General features: G+C 45.8%; 2 protein-coding genes across 4 annotated transcripts in view; one reads left to right on the top strand and one right to left on the bottom strand.

The window, feature by feature from the left end:
• LOC132581580 (CMRF35-like molecule 5) overlaps positions 1-16,531 on the bottom strand; it is a 111,459-nt gene that overhangs the window by 93,411 nt on the left and 1,517 nt on the right. For both annotated transcript variants that reach the window (XM_060252897.1, XM_060252898.1), the window contains one exon: positions 4,237-4,563. In XM_060252897.1, the coding sequence (XP_060108880.1) occupies positions 4,237-4,563 (327 nt within the window). The remainder of the gene's footprint in view (positions 1-4,236; positions 4,564-16,531) is intronic.
• RAB37 (RAB37, member RAS oncogene family) overlaps positions 1-16,531 on the top strand; it is a 133,409-nt gene that overhangs the window by 50,989 nt on the left and 65,889 nt on the right. The gene's annotated exons all lie outside the window — the stretch shown is intronic.

Consider the following 16,531-nt stretch of genomic DNA (forward strand, 5'->3'; position numbering starts at 1 on the left):
ACAACAAATATCACTACTTATGTTTTCTGCTGAGCAGTAGGTCCCACCATCTGGGCAAGTAACACTTTATAAATCGATCAGGGCAGGACAGGACAGAATTTCAATTTCCTAGAAAAGTCTAATCTATACAGTTTACCAGATCAGCATGCATAGGCAGGGCTTTTTTGGTAGAAAAAAACCCAGTATGAACTCATTTGCATATTAGGCCACACCCCCGAAGTCTCCATTGTTTCATACAGGGCTTTTTTTTTTTTAAGAAAAAGCCCATCAGGAACTCATTAGGCCACACCCCCTGGCCAAGCCAGCTGGAACTGCATTCCTGCTCAAAAAAAGCCCTGTGTGTGGCGAAACAAAGTCCCTTTCCCTAACTCCCCCCCTTTACCAAATCACTCCCTGATAAGCCATCCTATTGGAAAGTGTTACTGCAGGAACCATGCATAGTTCAGTCGGACTACAGGGAGATTCCATTATCTCCCCTTCCCTCAGACATAACATTTTCTGTGGAGTAATTTCACAGAGTTTAATTTTTGTACACACGTGTGTGAATGAACTCTTCAGAAGCTGGTAAAAAAAAAAGTCCCCTGTGCAAACACCAGTCGTTTCCGACTCTGGGGTGACGTTGCTTTCACGTTTTCACGGCAGACTTTTTACAGGATGGTTTGCCATTGCCTTCCCCAGTCATCTACACTTTCCCCCTGGCAAGCTGGGTACTCATTTTACCAACCACGGAAGGATGGAAGGCTGAGTCAACCTGGAGCCGGCTACCTGAACCCAGCTTCCGCCAGGATCAAACTCAGGTCGTGAGCAGAGAGCTCAGACTGCAGTACTGCAGCTTTATCACTCTGCGCCATGAAGCTCTGCGCCACGGGGCTAGTAGCTGGACCTTGGTTCAAATGCTGTCAGGTACCCTTGAGATTTGTCCTTTCTGAATCAGCAGCTCGTTTCTTTTCAGGGAAAGCCCTTGGTAATAGTAAAAACCACTAGAACCTTCATATATTCTCTTAATCTCGTGTCATAAACAAAGCAATATTCATTACCTTTTGTAAACCAAGGTCATCCTTTGAGTACTTGGTGTAATTCAGATTTGCGGTGTTCTCCTTATATACACAGGATTGTGAGGATATTGGAGGAACTTTGGACGGATGATCGGGTCCATGCTTTTGATGGGTAACAAAGAGCTAGCTTGTTGAGACAGGGAAGAGGAGATTCTGACATCACCAAGACCAGCTCTTGAATCAGGCCCAGACCTAGACTGTTGGGCACTCTAGGCAAAGTAACTACTTGTGCCCCCTCCCTTCTATGGGATTGCTGTGGCCCAGTCTCTCCGTTCTATCCTGTGGGCCTATAGGATAGAATAGAGAGATCGGGCTGCCACTGTGGAGCTATGCAACAGAAGGGGTTTTAAACTTTAAACCCCTTCTCTGGGGTTGTGCCACAGCGGCAGCCCGATCTCTCCGTTCTATCCAATGGGCCCATAGGATAGAATGGAGAGATCGGGCTGCAGCGACCCCAGAGAAGGGGTTGCCCCACCAGCCTATGCCTCTCAGAGACTCCAAGAGGAATCGGGGGGGAGGGGGCTAGATCCTCTCCCCAGTTGTGCAAAAGCAGGGAGAAAGCCCCGCCACTTGTGCCTCTCAGAGATTCCAAGAGGAGCCTGGGCGGAGGGGTCTCAGAGAGGCACCCAGTTCCACACTCTTGGGCTGCCCGTGCCCTAGGCAATCACCTAATTTGTCTAGTGGGCAGTGTGGCTCTGCCTTGAAGTCTGAAAACCTTACCTAAAACCGCACATTCAGACAGAAACTGCCGGATGGTTTTCAGGTTCTTTTTTCAAATATGAGAGCCAGACTCTATGGCTTTTAATTTAAAAAGAAATTGAAGTATTCAGATCAGTATTTCAAAAGTATCTGGTTACCCTTTGTTTTAATAGATCTAGTAGTTGTAAATCATAGGAGGAGGAGGAGGAGGAGACTGCCGATTTATACCCTGCCCTTCTCTCTGAATCAGAGACTCAGAGCAACTTACAATCTCCTTTCCCTTCCTCCCCCACAAGAGACACCCTGTGAGGTAGATGAAGATATTGGATTTATATCCCGCCCTCCACTCCGAAGAGTCTCAGAGCGGCTCACAGTCTCCTTTCCCTTCCTCCCCCACAACAGACACCCTGTGAGGTAGATGAAGATATTGGCTTTATATCCCGCCGTCCACTCCAAATCGCAGAGTCTCAGAGCGGCTCACAATCTCCTTCCCCTTCCTCCCCCACAACAGACACCCTGTGAGGTGGGTGGGGCTGGAGAGGGCTCTCACAGCAGCTGCCCTTTCAAGGACAACCTCTGCCAGAGCTATGGCTGACCCAAGGCCATTTCAGCAGGTGCAAGTGGAGGACTGGGGAATCAAACCCGGTTCTCCCAGATAAGAGTCCGCACTCTTAACCACTACACCAAACTGGCTGTCTAACACCAAACTGGCTCTCTTACGGCCTTATGGCCTAATATTTTACACTCTTGAATATTAGCTTCATAGGACTACCAACCTCAAGGCTGGGCCTTGAAGTAAAGTGGAACTAAATGTATCTATAATTGGTCACTTGCATGTGCGTGTACAAGGTGTAGAGGCCACAGACCAGTGTTCCCTCTAAGCTGAGTTAGTGTGAGCTAGCTCACAGTTTTTTAGCCTCCAGGTCACACATTTTTATCATAGTTCAGGAAGAATGGCCCCAGAGCAAACTAAACTTTAATGCCAATTGCTCACGGAGTAGAATTTTTGCTCACAAGACTCTACAGCTTAGAGCAGGGGTGTCAAACTAATTTCTTATGAGGGATGTGACTTTGTTGGGCCGGGCCATGTCTAGTTGGACCAAGCCATGTCAGGCTGGGCCTTGTGTGTTCCTATTTAAGATTAGGTAGCAGAGATTTAAACTTTATAAAGAACACAGACAAACATATACATATTTAACGCTTAAAACATTAGCACTCGTTGGTCTTAAAGGTGCTTTCTTTGTATTTCCCTCATGGGATCCAGGGAAAGAAAGCTGTGGCTCTTTCCTTCCTTTCCCAGGGGATGGAGGGAGGAGCCTCAGCCAATAGAAGGAAGAGAGGCTTGGCTCAGTAGCTCTGCCATGTGACTTGGCTCAGTAGCTCTGGAAAAACAAGGGAGGAGCATCAGCCAATGGAGAAAATAGAGGTTTTGTTCTGTAGCTCCTGTGTGATTGAGCAAGTCTTGCAAAGCAACCTGTTATGCAGAGGGAAGCAAGAGATAGGGAGAAGGAAGCAGATGACAGCCAGTTGCTGGATGTGTGTATGTGCTTTAGTTCCCTATCCTTCTACATTGAGACTTGATTCCAATCAGCTCCAATAGCACAACCTGTGACAAGACCACAATGGAACCACAATGATATGCATTTCTTACCAACAGCAACTGACTATATTATAGGGTTGCCAAATCCAATTCAAGAAATATCTGGGGACTTTGGGGGTGGAGCCAGGAAACTTTGGGGGTGGAGCCAAGAGCAAGGGTGTGACAAGCATAATTGAACTCCAAAGGGAGTTCTGGCCATCACATTTAAAGGGAGCACACACCTTTTTAAATGCCTTCCTTTCATAGGAAATAATGAAGGATAGGGGCAACTTCTTTCGGGGCTCATAGAATTTGACCCCCTGGTCCAATCTTTTTGAAACTTGCGGGGTATTCTGGGGAGAGGTACTGGATGCTATACTGAAAATGCTATACTAAAAAAACAGCCCCCCCCCCCCCACCAAGCGCTAGATCAATTCATTATTTCCTATGGGAATAAGTCTCCACAGGGAATAACAGAGTTCTCAACAGACATTACCCTCCCCTCCCCCCACTTTCTGATGACCCTGAAGCGGGGGGAGGGCCTCAAAACTGGGGGATCCCCTGCCCCCACCTGGGGATTGGCAACCCTATATTAGGCAAATTTTACCACCAGTTTTTTGCCTAAAGAGGTTATTTCCAAAGCTTCAAAATGTCTACCTCCTGCAATTGTAATATATTACAATTAATATATTGTAATAATATAGTACAATATATACAATTGTAACTGTAGCACAGTAATAACTTGATTCCTTAGGACTGCAGGCCTATGCACACTGCCCAGGGAATAAACCCCTTGGAACCCACAGGATTTACTTCTGTATAAATTTGTATAGTGTGTCTTTTTCAGTCCACATCACCTGTGTTTGGTTTTGAGTTTCCTGTAGACTTTGAAAAGGGACTTACTTGGGGCAATGATCACTTGGATGCCAGAATCAATTCCTGTTCTCTCTATGGCACACCAGTACATCCCAGCATCTGCCTCCCCGAGGTTCTCCAGTATCACCGTGAAGCAAGAACAAGTGTGATTGTCCTTGATAGATGTTCTGCCAGATTTCATCTCTGCCTCTGATCCTGTGGTCTTAACAACTTCAGTGCAATAATTCCAACTAGCTCCCTTGCACCAATATTTGTAATACGTTTGATAGGATGTATCATAGTGACATGTCACATGGATAGACCTGCCGACAAATCCATGCACTGCGCCAGGGCCTCTCAGAGCAGATGTAAAACCTGATAAACAGAAGAAGCAGACGGTTGCTCAAGCCTCTGTGCCCATTCCACAGCTGAAAATGGTCCTACTACAATGTCCAACAAAGCTATAATCTTGTAGACCAAGTTGGAGACCTGGTATGCACAGCTGGAGGTTTCTATACAGCTGGTTATGCAACAAAATATTTGAATGTAAAACTGTCTAGAAAGTATTTGGTTCCCAGAATAGGAAAAATGAGGAAAATATGATAAAATAACCTTTGACAATGCCAAGGGATTACTTCTCCCTCATGGAAGTCTCCAGTATGAACTTGGGGGAGAGAGGCATGTAACTAATAAAAAACATTAATAGTGTTAGTTTCAGGTGGGTAGTCGTGTTTGTCTGCAGTAGATTTGAATGCAGCAGCACTTCGAAGATTAACAAGATTTCTGGGGTATAAGCTTTTGTGAATCAAAGTACCTTTCATTAGAAATCTGATGAAGGGAACTTTGACTACCAAAGGTTTATACTCTGAAAAGTCTTGTTGGTCTTTAAGGCATTACTGCACTTGAATCTTGCCATTCTTAATGAGTGATCTCAGATACAGTGAAATAGATTTCACTATTTTCTAATACCTGAAAGATCAATTAGATACTGGATAAAGGAACAGCCTTAACTCTGATGTCAACTCACTAAAACACATATGCATACACTCAGAGGCATTAAACCCCATCAGATAGGATTTTGAGTCACATTTTCTCTGTTTCTGAATTTCTACTAAGCTTTATTTTCACAAAATAAAACTTTTCAGTTCAAACGGGCTAGAATTCACTCTTCAAAACCCAGCAGGCTTATTCAAAAATAAGACCCATTGACCTCAATAATGCTGACTTCCTACTAAATGGAGCTGGGATTTTGTAGCATTGTAGGCTGTACCGAAGGCTTGGTACTGGATATTTTGATTCCAGAAGATAAGAACTGTAAGATGGTTATGATGACTGTTAGCAAACAAGTTTTCCAGTTCTACATGGAGCTACTTACTGGGTATAATGAAAGCAATAATCGAAGGCAATGATTCCATTTGATTATGTCTGGAGAGATATATGTTTTAAGAGGTTGGAGCAACTTTCCTATGAGGAAAGTCAGAAACGTCTGGGACTTTTCAGTTCAGAAAAGAGACGACTGAGGGGTACATGACAGAGGTTCACAAGACTGTACAAAGGATAGAGGAGGATTATGAAATTCCAGTGGGGACTAGCGATCTCCCAGAGTTACAATTTATCTTCAGACTACAGGGATCAGTTTCCATGGAGAAAATGGCTGCTTTGAAGACTAGATTCTATGGCATTATAACCTACTGAGGTCCCACCCTCCCTTGGTTCCATCCCCAAAACTTCAGGAATTTCTAAACCCAGAGTTGGCAACCGTTTAATAGAGAAAGTGGATAGAGACAGTTTCTTCTTCCTTTTCCAGAATACTAGAACTTGGGAGCAAACTTGGGAGTGAAGTTGATGGGCAGTAAATTCAGGACAGACAAAGGGAAATACTTAAAAGTGCAATCTTACTAATACTTTCCTGTGACTGACTTCTAAGTAGACCTGCTGAGGGTTGCTCCCCTAGATACTCAATGAGTGGCTAAAATGGAGAATTTGCCACCAGAGGATTTAGTGATGGCCATACGCATAGATGGCTTTAAAGAGGGATTAGAAAGATCCATAGAGGGTGGATTTATCAGTGGTTACTAAGGAACCTTCACATTCAGGAGCTGTAAACCTCTGAATACCAGTGCCAGGAGGCAAAATTGGGGAAGGCCTCAGCCTTTAGTCTATGCCCTGTTGTTGGCCTTCCAATGGTTGGAGAGCCAGTTTGGTGTAGTGGTTAAGTGTGCGGACTCTTATCTGGGAGAACCGGGTTTGATTCCCCACTCCTCCACTTGCACCTGCTGGAATGGCCTTGGGTCAGCCACAGCTCTGGCAGAGGTTGTCCTTGAAAGGGCAGCTGCTGTGAGAGCCCTCTCCAGCCCCACCCACCTCACAGGGTGTCTGTTGTGGGGGAGGAAGATAAAGGAGATTGTGAGCCGCTCTGAGACTCTTCGGAGTGGAGGGCGGGATATAAATCCAATATCTTCTTCTTCTTCTTCTTGGCCACTGTGTGTGACAAGACGCTGGACTAAATGGATTGCTGGTCTGATCTAGCAGGGCTGTTCATAAAATTTGCTGGTCTGATCTAGCCAGGGTTGTTCAGAATTTCTTATGAGCATGGATCTCCCAGATCCTAGTCTGACACTTTATCTACCTTACTGGCTCTCTTACATAGGAATCTGCTTTCCTTTATTTCTCATCATCCTATTCTCCATGTAGGCTGATTGATGCTTTGAAATGGTTCGCCACTGATTGGCTTGCAGTGTGCAAAACGGTCTTATTATTATGCAAAGTATGGATATGCTTCTTCTGAATGTCCTAATTTAATTATAAGTGGACCTTTAAAAGCCTTTGGGTCTGGAACAGTTTGGGGAGACGTTGAAACTGCATCGTTAGTCCCAGTAAGGCTTTGCTCTTGATGTGGTTTGCAGCATATATAAGCATCGAATCAAAAACATGGGGAGGGGACACGGCTTAGTAGCAGAACATCTGTTTTGCATATAGAAGGTCCCGGGTCGAATCCCCAACACTTAAAGTTAAAAGAAGCTGGTGGTAGATGATGGGCGTTTTCGCACTTACCTTACGCCAGAGCAACGTCCCTCTTCACCGCACAGCATCTGCGCGGATTTCGCACTAATTGCTCCGCAGAACCCGGAATAGCCGCAAAGTCCCGCGGCTTTTGCGTCGCAAATGTGAACCGCCAAAAAACAGTTTACATTTGCGACGCAAAAGCCGCGGGACTTTGCGGCTCTTCCGGGTTCTGCGGAGCAATTAGTGTGAAATCCGCGCAGACGCTGCGCGGTGAAGAGGGACGTCGCTCCGGCGTAAGGTAAGTGCGAAAACGCCCGATGTGAAAGATCTCTGCCCAAGAACCCTAAGAGCCAATTTTAATCAAATTTTATTGACCCTGTGAGACCAGTAGTCCGACTGTACAAGGCAGCTTCATAAATCTCATGTTATCAGCAGCAGCATGGGATAGAAAATTATCTTTTAATGTATTGGCAAACAGTAATCCAAGATTCTGAGTAATAACTAATATCCATATCCATCACCATGACACACCTCACAGAACTTCTTTTGAGCAGCTCATATCTGATCTTTGAGATTGCCAAGGTAAATGCAGGTACTGTTTTCATTGCTGTAGAATGCTTATATCGTAACAAATGGGAAATCATCAAAGGATCTACCAGCATGGCAGATCTTCTGTTATTTGAGTGATTTTGAAGCAATATCGCTAAGGAACTTTTGAGGGTGCAGATTGAAATCTTAAGGTTGAGAACATATGAACATATGAACATATGAAGCTGCCTTCTACTGAATCGGACCCTCATTGGTCCATCAAAGTCAGTATCGTCTTCTCAGACTGGCAGCGGCTCTCCAGGGTCTCAAGCGGAGGTTTTTCATACCTATTTGCATGGACCCTTTTTTGGAGATGCCGGGGATTGAACCTGGGACCTTCTGCTTCCCAAGCAGATGCTCTACCACTGAGCCACCGTCCCTCCCCAGTAGAACACTACTTGTTCTTCTGATATTAGTGTAATATGGTGTCTCATTTTCAAATGTATGAGTATCTTCAAAATGCCTGAGCTGGAAGCATCCAGAAGACTTTATAACTGGCAGATTAAAGTCCAGTAGCAATACCATGGTGCCAAATGTTAGTTAATGACTTAAGCCCAAACTAGACAATATGTGTGGACAATCTACTGTTGTTTTTCCTTGTAACATGTAGAGGGGGGCATAAGGATGGTGTGCTTCCAGTTTGATTTCAGCAGTGGGGGGAGGAGTGTTTAGGACTATTTCAGATTCTGAAAAAGGTTGTTGTCCTTGAACTGACTTTCTCTCTGTAGCAGAACAGATATGGCGCTGCTTGGCTTGAAGAATATGTAGCTATTCCAGTTCAGTAAAAAGAACCACAATGGAAAATCAGATTAGCTCAACTATAAATTTATAAGAAAAGCAACATTGTGTCATTACTGCACAAGACAAAGACTATTTGCCCTCCTCTCAATCATTTTCCAAATACTTAGTTTAATTTTTTCCTTTGAATGGTGTGTGCTCCCCTTCTCCAACACATTCAATAATTTTTTAAAAAGTTTCTTTAAAAGTGGCATCAACCAGATCGTACATTTCTTTTGATTTTAGCTTATTACATGAGACACAAGGAATGGCTGCAAGGAAGGAGGAGGAAAAAAATCCCCCCTCAAAAGTGAAACTTCCCTTTTCTCCATTCTCTATCATAGTTGCATATTTATTAAGATACAACAATGCTAGGATCGCAGCACGTGGCAAAGAGGGAAATCGTACTCTTTATGAAATTATTGGCATTATGAAATCACTGTCTTGTAACATATTACAGAACTACCTTATTTATTCTAACTTATGCAGCCCTTGTTTTCTGATGGATCTTCACACTGTCCTAATTAGCAGAACGTGGAAGTGATCAAGTTAAAAATTATAAACATAAACAGTGTTGGACTGGATGGGCCATTGGCCTGATCCAACATGGCTTCTCTTATGTTCTTATGTTATGTTCTTATTTACATCTTACTACAGATATGTAAATAATAACCTTACTGCAAAATACAGTTACAAAGATTTTAAATTCCTAAAATGGGTCAACCTCTGGCTATAGATCTGTTGTTCCTAAGCCTCCTCTCTTTTTTCTGGTACAATCCCTAATTTTCTCTCCAACTGTGCATCTTTCCCTTTGGTTCAACAGACAAACATAAATCTCTCACCTAGCAGAATGGAGATGCAGATGTTCCCTGTGAAGTGAAGCACCAACATGCTGTCCAGCCCAATCCACTCTTTTCTACACCTGCTGCCTTGCAGTTTAACAGACACATCAACTTCTCTTTTAGAATGCTGCAATTTGCAAAGTGTAGTTTGTCTAACCCCAGCCACTTCTGCTTTCCTCCCCTAATTATACCCATGCTCTCTGTTCCTCATGATGTCAGGGAAACCCCAGAGAAGAGAAAAAACAGCTGAAATCCTGCAGGCTCAGCCCTATAAAGGTGTGAGAAAGTAGGGAAAGTGAAAAGGAGAATCAGAGAAAGGGCAGGGATATTTGCCACCTTGTTTTGATTTAGCGTTGATAAAAATACTGGTGGGAAAGAAGAGATACACCATAGCCTCAGAAAAAAAGCAGAATTTCTGTTTCTTTCTGTCCCTTGCACAATTTTCGGTGTGTCTGTGTGACAGCAAATGCATGTAAAATGAAAGCTATTGTCCAATCGTTGAACCTGACTTGAGAAGAAAGCAAACTAGATTAGGCTAATTTATTTCTATTAAAATATTCATAACCCATTTTTCTCTCAAAAGAGGAACCCAACGTTTTTGTTTCCCCCCCAGATACAGAACATGTGGTTAAACCTAACCGGTGCTGTTATTGGTCGTTTCTGAGCTCAGGAAGGGGGCCCACCTGAACCTGTGGATTTGAAAGAAAGTATAAACCTCAACGGGATCTCATGTAAAGTGCTATTGTTCAATTCTCAGTCGTTATATCAGAGGTGGGGGAATCCCCCCCCCCCCGCACAATTTTCAATTCACAGTTTTCCCAATCACAATACTGGGTATGTATCTACCAATACATGAGACAAATAGGGTCCCACCACAACTGAGGGGAGGAACGGTGAGCTTAAAATTAGGGATCTGTCATATTCAGGGACAAGCCTGCCACCGTTGCCCTAACTGGGGCTCCCAGGAGACACAAATACAGTAACAATAAGCACAACAATAGGTACAGAGGAAGGGCCTACAAGCCTGTGTGGAATAAACTTTGAGTCCAGTGACCAGGACCGGATCAACATATTTTTTAAGGGGGGCAAAATTAAAAAATGATGCCCCCTTATGGGCCATTCTGTCTTATGGTCCCATAGAATACAATGGACTCCATACCCAATTTGGCGCCCCCTCTTCCCCCGCCCCCCTGGATCCGGCCCTGCCAGTGACACCTTTAAGACCAACAAAGTTTTATTCAAGGTATGAGCTTCCATGTGTGCACACACTTCCTCAGACTTCCACAGGTCCAGTCCAAGGGTCAGGGTAAGGTAGGCTTCCCAATCCCCAGGTCCCAGAGGGGGATCCCCCGGTTTTACAGGCTTCCCCCCTCCCCCAGCCAGCTGGCCGGAGGGGGAAGCCCCACCCCCAGAGCCATCATGCACCTCTATGAATGATTCCCATAGGGAATGATGGGGAATTGATCCGCGGGTATCAGGGGCTCTGGGGGGGGGGCTGTTTTTTGGGCTAGATGCACCAAATTTTCAGTATAGCATCTAGTGCCTCTCCCCAAAATACCCCCCAAGTTTCAAAAAGATTGGACCAGGGGGTCCAATTCTATGAGCCCCAAAAGAAGGTGCCCCTATCCTTCATTATTTCCTATGGAAGGAAGGCATTTAAAAAGATGTGCAGTCCCTTTAAATGTGATGGCCAGAACTCCCCTGGAGTTCAGTTATGCTTGTCACACCCTTGCTCTCGGCTCTGCCCCCAATGTCTCCTGGCTCCACCCCCAAAGTCCCCAGATATTTCTTAAATTGGACTTGGCAACTCTAGGGTAAGGCGAGTCAAGTTTCAAGGGCTGGGGAACAGGTGCAGGGTCTGGGCCCCAGGCTGTAGGAGCAAGCACAGGTTACCAGCAACAAGGTACATGGTAGAACTATGTAGGCTAAAACAGATCAGCTTCATAGAGATATGGCATGCAAAAGTTGCATCCACACCAAGTGTTGCTCAGTGTGTTTTTTATATCTGCCTCCTTTACTGATTCATCCCCTTGTAGCCAAGAGGTGCTGCCTACCTCTACAAGAGTGCCCTACAAGTGGTGGGGTCCCCAGCTCTGAAACTAAGATGGAAGCTGCTTGTCAGAAAACAGGCCAAGTGAAGCCACTCTCTGCAAAAGGCCAAGGAAACACGTCTGGGCTTGTTCTAATTGTGCCATCATTACAACATAGGCATTCTCCTATGTTGTAATCTTTCTCCTTCCCAAAACAATGTATAGAACAATGAGGGTTAGGGTTGCCAAGTCCAATTCAAGAAATATCTGGGGACTTTGAGGGTGGAGCCAGGAGACTTTGGGGGTGGAGCCAAGATCAAGGCTGTGACAAGCATAATTGAACTCCAAAGGGAGTTCTGGCCATTACATTTAAAGGGACGGCACACCTTTTCAATGCCTTTCTTCCATAGGAAATAATGAAGGATAGGGGCACCTTCTTTTGGGGCTCACAGAATTGCACCCCCTGGTCCAATCTTTTTGAAACTTTGTGGGTACTTTGGGGACAGGCACTAGATGTTATACTGAAAATTTGGTGCCTCTGCCCCAAAAAACAGCCCCCCCAGAGCCCCAGATACACACGGATCAATTCTCCATGATTTTCTATGGGAATAGATCTCTATAGGGAATAATAGAGTTCCCAGCAGACATTTCTCTCCCCTCCCCCCGCTTTCTGATAACCCTGAAGCGGGGGGAGGGCCTCCAAACCGGGGGATCCCCTGCCCCCATCTGGAGATTGGCAACCCTAATGAGGGTTCACAGGTTATGTATTGCTTATGTCTTAGGGCTGCCAAGTCTAATTCAGAAAATATCTGGGGACTTTGGGGGTGGAGCCAGGAGACTTTGGGGCAAAGCCAGACTTTCCCATTTCCAAAATAAATACATAAAAATACAGCAGTGCAGTTCATCTGAATAGTCATCATTTCCTCATCCCCCAATAGCTGCAATTCTAGTAAATGAAAGTGTAAACACACAAAAAGCAGCTAAAATGTACAGAGTTTGCAAGCTCACATTTTTTTTGATCTCACTGGGGCTTTACTCACAGGAACTACTGTTCTTCAGCCTGATTGGTGTTACGTAATGCCAGGTCCATAAATAACAAGACCTCGACCCTTAGGGAGTTCCTGCTTAAGCAGGATTTGGACCTGACTTCTGTGACTGAGACCTGGATGCGGGATGGGGAGACTGTAGCTCTCTCCCAGATGACCCCGCCCCAGGATACTCAGTCTTTCACCAGTCATGAACTAGTGGGTGGGGGGAAGGGGTGGCACTATTCATACGAGAGGATTACTCCTTCCGGGCTCTCCCAGCTCCAATGATCAACGGTATAAAATGTGCCGGTCTGGCGTGGGATGTGAGGGAGGGGTTGGCGATCTGGCTGGTGTACCGTCCGCCTAATGCACCAGCCAGCGCCTTACTATCCCTGATGGAGGCTGTAACAGACTGGGCATTGGAATACCCAAGGCTTGTGATCCTGGGTGATTTCAATGTTCATGCTGATGACGCGACCTCCAGTCAGGCGATGGACCTAGTGTCTTCCATGGTGACGCTAGGACTCTCCCAATTTGTTACAACACCCACTCACCAGGCGGGGCACATATTAGATTTGGTCTTTGCAGCCAGGGTTTTGGTGGACTGTATTACCGCTGAGGCGGTGCCATGGTCGGACCACTTTGCCCTCAAGGCTCATGTGGATGCACCATCCCAACCCTGTATGGGCAGTGAGCCTATTTTGGCTCGCCTGCGGAGTTTAATGGATCCTGAGCAGTTCCAAATAGCTCTGCAGTATCCCTGGCTCCCTGGCAATTCCCTTGATGACCTGGTTGAGTCTTGGCATGGCCGACTACCCAGGGCCATCAATGAGATCGCACCTCGATGCCTTCTGCGCCCTCATTGTTAAGCTGGCTCTGTCATATACCTCAGAGCTGTGGCAGCTGAAACAAGGGCTCAGACGGTTAGAGAGACAATGGTGGCGTACTTGAGACGAAGCGACGAGAACATCTTATAGAAAGTTTATGAGGTCCTATGAGATGGCAGTCAAAGCCACTAAGAAGGATTACTTTGTGGCTAATATTGTGTCTGCAAATTCGTGCCCAGCACAATTGTTTAGGATAATTGGGAACCTTACAACATTGCCTCAGGGCAAACTAAATGCTAGAGAATTAGAGATTGGCTGCGAGGCCTTTGCGAAATTCTTTGCAGATAAAATCATGTCGCTCTTCCACGACCTCCCCGCCACACTGGATACAGTACAAGAACTCGAGGCTCCGTGCCTGTCTTCTGGTTCAGTTCTGGATCACTTCGACACACTTAGCCTGGGGGAAATTGACGGAATCCTCTCCACTGTACACCCAACAACCTGAAATTTGGACCCATGTCCCTCTTGGCTAATTAAATCCAGCCAGAGGGAACTTAGATGTCCTATAGGGGACATCGTAAATAGATCCCTTTCAGAGGGGCTTTTTCCAACACCTCTCAAAGAGGCATTGGTCCGCCCTCTCCTGAAAAAGATTACATCAGATCCAGCCAAATTGGCACATTATCGGCCGGTCTCAATTTCACCATTTTGGGGTAAAATCATTGAGAGGGCAGTAGCGTTACAGTTGCAGAGTTTTCTGGATTATGCTTCCATCTTAGATCCTTATCAGTCCGGCTTTCGCCCAGGTCATAGGATGGAGTCAGTGCTGATCTCCTTGGTGGATGATCTCCAGAGGCATCTGAATCAAGGTGGTGTGGCAGTGCTGATGTTGTTGGATCTATCGGCTGCATTTGATACGGTCGACCATTGGCTGCTGACCTGCCGCCTCGCCGATGCAGGGATTCGGGGGCTGGCCTTACAATGACTTTCCTCCTTCCTCGACGGATGGGGACAAAGGGTGGCAATTGGGGGAGAGTTGTCTCAGAGGCACTCACTAGATTGTAAGGTGCCACAAGGAGCAGTGTTCTCTCTGATGTTATTTAACATCAACATGTGCCCCCTTGCCCAGATTGCCCTGAGATATGGGCTTGGGTGTCATCAATATGCGGATGATACCCAGCTCTATCTACTAATGGATGGTCGGCCTGACTGCATCCCAAAAAATCCGGACCTAGCATTGCAAGCCGTGGCAGATTGGCTCAGGCTGAGTAGGTTGAAGCTGAATCCAACGAAGACAGAGGTCCTTTGCCTGGGTCGTGGCAGTTTGGGAAGGGAAATTCCCCTTCCAGTTTTGACCTTCCAGCCTTGAGGGCAAAGGTCAAGAGCTTGGGGGTTCTACTGGAGCCTTCCTTGTCAATGGAAGCCCAGATAGCAGCCACTGCCAAATCCGCTTTTTTCCATCTTAGGCGGGCAAGGCAGTTTGCCCCTTTCCTAGAGCATCACGACTTGGCAACAGTGATCCATGCAACTGTCACCTCAAGATTGGATTACTGTAATGCCCTCTACATGGGGCTGCCCTTGTGCCAAACCCGGAAGCTGCAGCTGGTGCAGAATGCAGCGGCTAGGCTGTTATTAGGGCTCCCGAAGTGGGAGCACATACAGCCGGGGCTCCACGAGCTGCACTGGCTGCCAGTTGTATACCGGATTCGTTACAAAGTGCTGGTTGTTACCTTTAAAGCTCTAGATGGCTGAGGACCTGCCTTAGGGACTGTCTCTCCCGATATATGTCCCAGAGAGTACTGAGATCAGGTATACAAAATCGGCTGACAGTCCCTGGGCTGAAGGAGGCAAAATTGAAGAGTACACGTGAAAGGGCTTTTTCAATCGCAGCTCCACACTGGTGGAACCAACTACTGGATGAAGTGCGGGCCCTGCGGAGTCTGGATCAATTCCGTAGGGCCTGCAAGACTAACCTTTTTCAAATGGCCTTCACTTAAATGTGGATTGATCCCCTATATTCGGCCATCATAATCTATTGAGGAGAACATCTAGAGTACAGCACTGAAAATGTTAATTCCTATTGTAATTTTATGCTTTTAATATTGTAATTATATGGTTTTAATTAGTAAATTGCATGTACTGTTTTATATTGTAATTGTAAGTTTACATGTTGTGAGCCGCCCTGAGCCTGCTTCAGCGGGGAGGGTGGGATATAAAATATATAATAGAATAATATAAAATATATTATTGTTATTATTATTATTATTAACACAGGCAAACAAAAGAGAGAGAGGTGGAGTTTTCCTCTATCCCATAAACCGGCTCCTATACAAAGACTCTGAAAATAATGCAAAACAAGCACAGAGACTAGGGTTGCCAAGTCCAATTGAAGAAATATCTGGGGACTTTGGGGGTGGAGCCAGGAGACATTGGGGGTGGAGCCAAGATCAAGGCTGTGACAAGCATCATTGAACTCCAAAGGGAGTTCTGGCCATCACATTTAAAGGGACCGCACACCTTTTCAGTGCCTTCCTTCCATAAGAAATAATGAAGGATAGTGGCACCTTCTTTTGGGGCTCATAGAATTGGAACCCCTGGTCCAATCTTTTTGAAACTTGGGGGGTATTTTGGGGAGAGGCACTAGATGCTCTACTGAAAATTTGGTGCCTCTACCCCAAAAAACAGCTCCCCCAGAGCCCCAGATACCCGCAGATCAATTCTCCTTGATTTTCTATGGGAATAAATCTTCACAGGGAATAACAGAGTTCCCAGCAGACATTTCCCTCCCCTCCCCCCCGCGTTCTGATATCCCTAAAGCGGGGGGGAGGGTCTCCAAACCGGGGGATCCCCTGCCCCCACCTGGGGATTGGCAACCCTAACAGAGACAAACACACACTATTACTGCTTCCCCTACAAAGACTTCTGAAAAGTACTCTCTTTCTCTCACTGGGTCCGGTTCCTCCACAACTACATCTGACAATTACAGAGGCTACGCTGCTCTCTCTCTCTCTCACACACACACATACACTCTTACTTGCTGTGAAATGAAACCAAAACAAACAGAGGCTCTGCTTCTGACCCTTCCCCATGAAGTACTTCCTGCTTCCTGCTCAGTTTTAAAGGGGCACACACACACAAAGAGGCATTTCAAAATGGGACCTGTTTGCAAGTTTCTTAACCTGTGGGAGATCTAGAGGTATGGGAGGCTGTGGGGGAGTGGCTTCACCCGCCAGCCAGCTGGCTGG

This window comes from Heteronotia binoei, chromosome 13 (assembly GCF_032191835.1).
Source record: "Heteronotia binoei isolate CCM8104 ecotype False Entrance Well chromosome 13, APGP_CSIRO_Hbin_v1, whole genome shotgun sequence".
Taxonomy (NCBI): domain Eukaryota; kingdom Metazoa; phylum Chordata; class Lepidosauria; order Squamata; family Gekkonidae; genus Heteronotia; species Heteronotia binoei.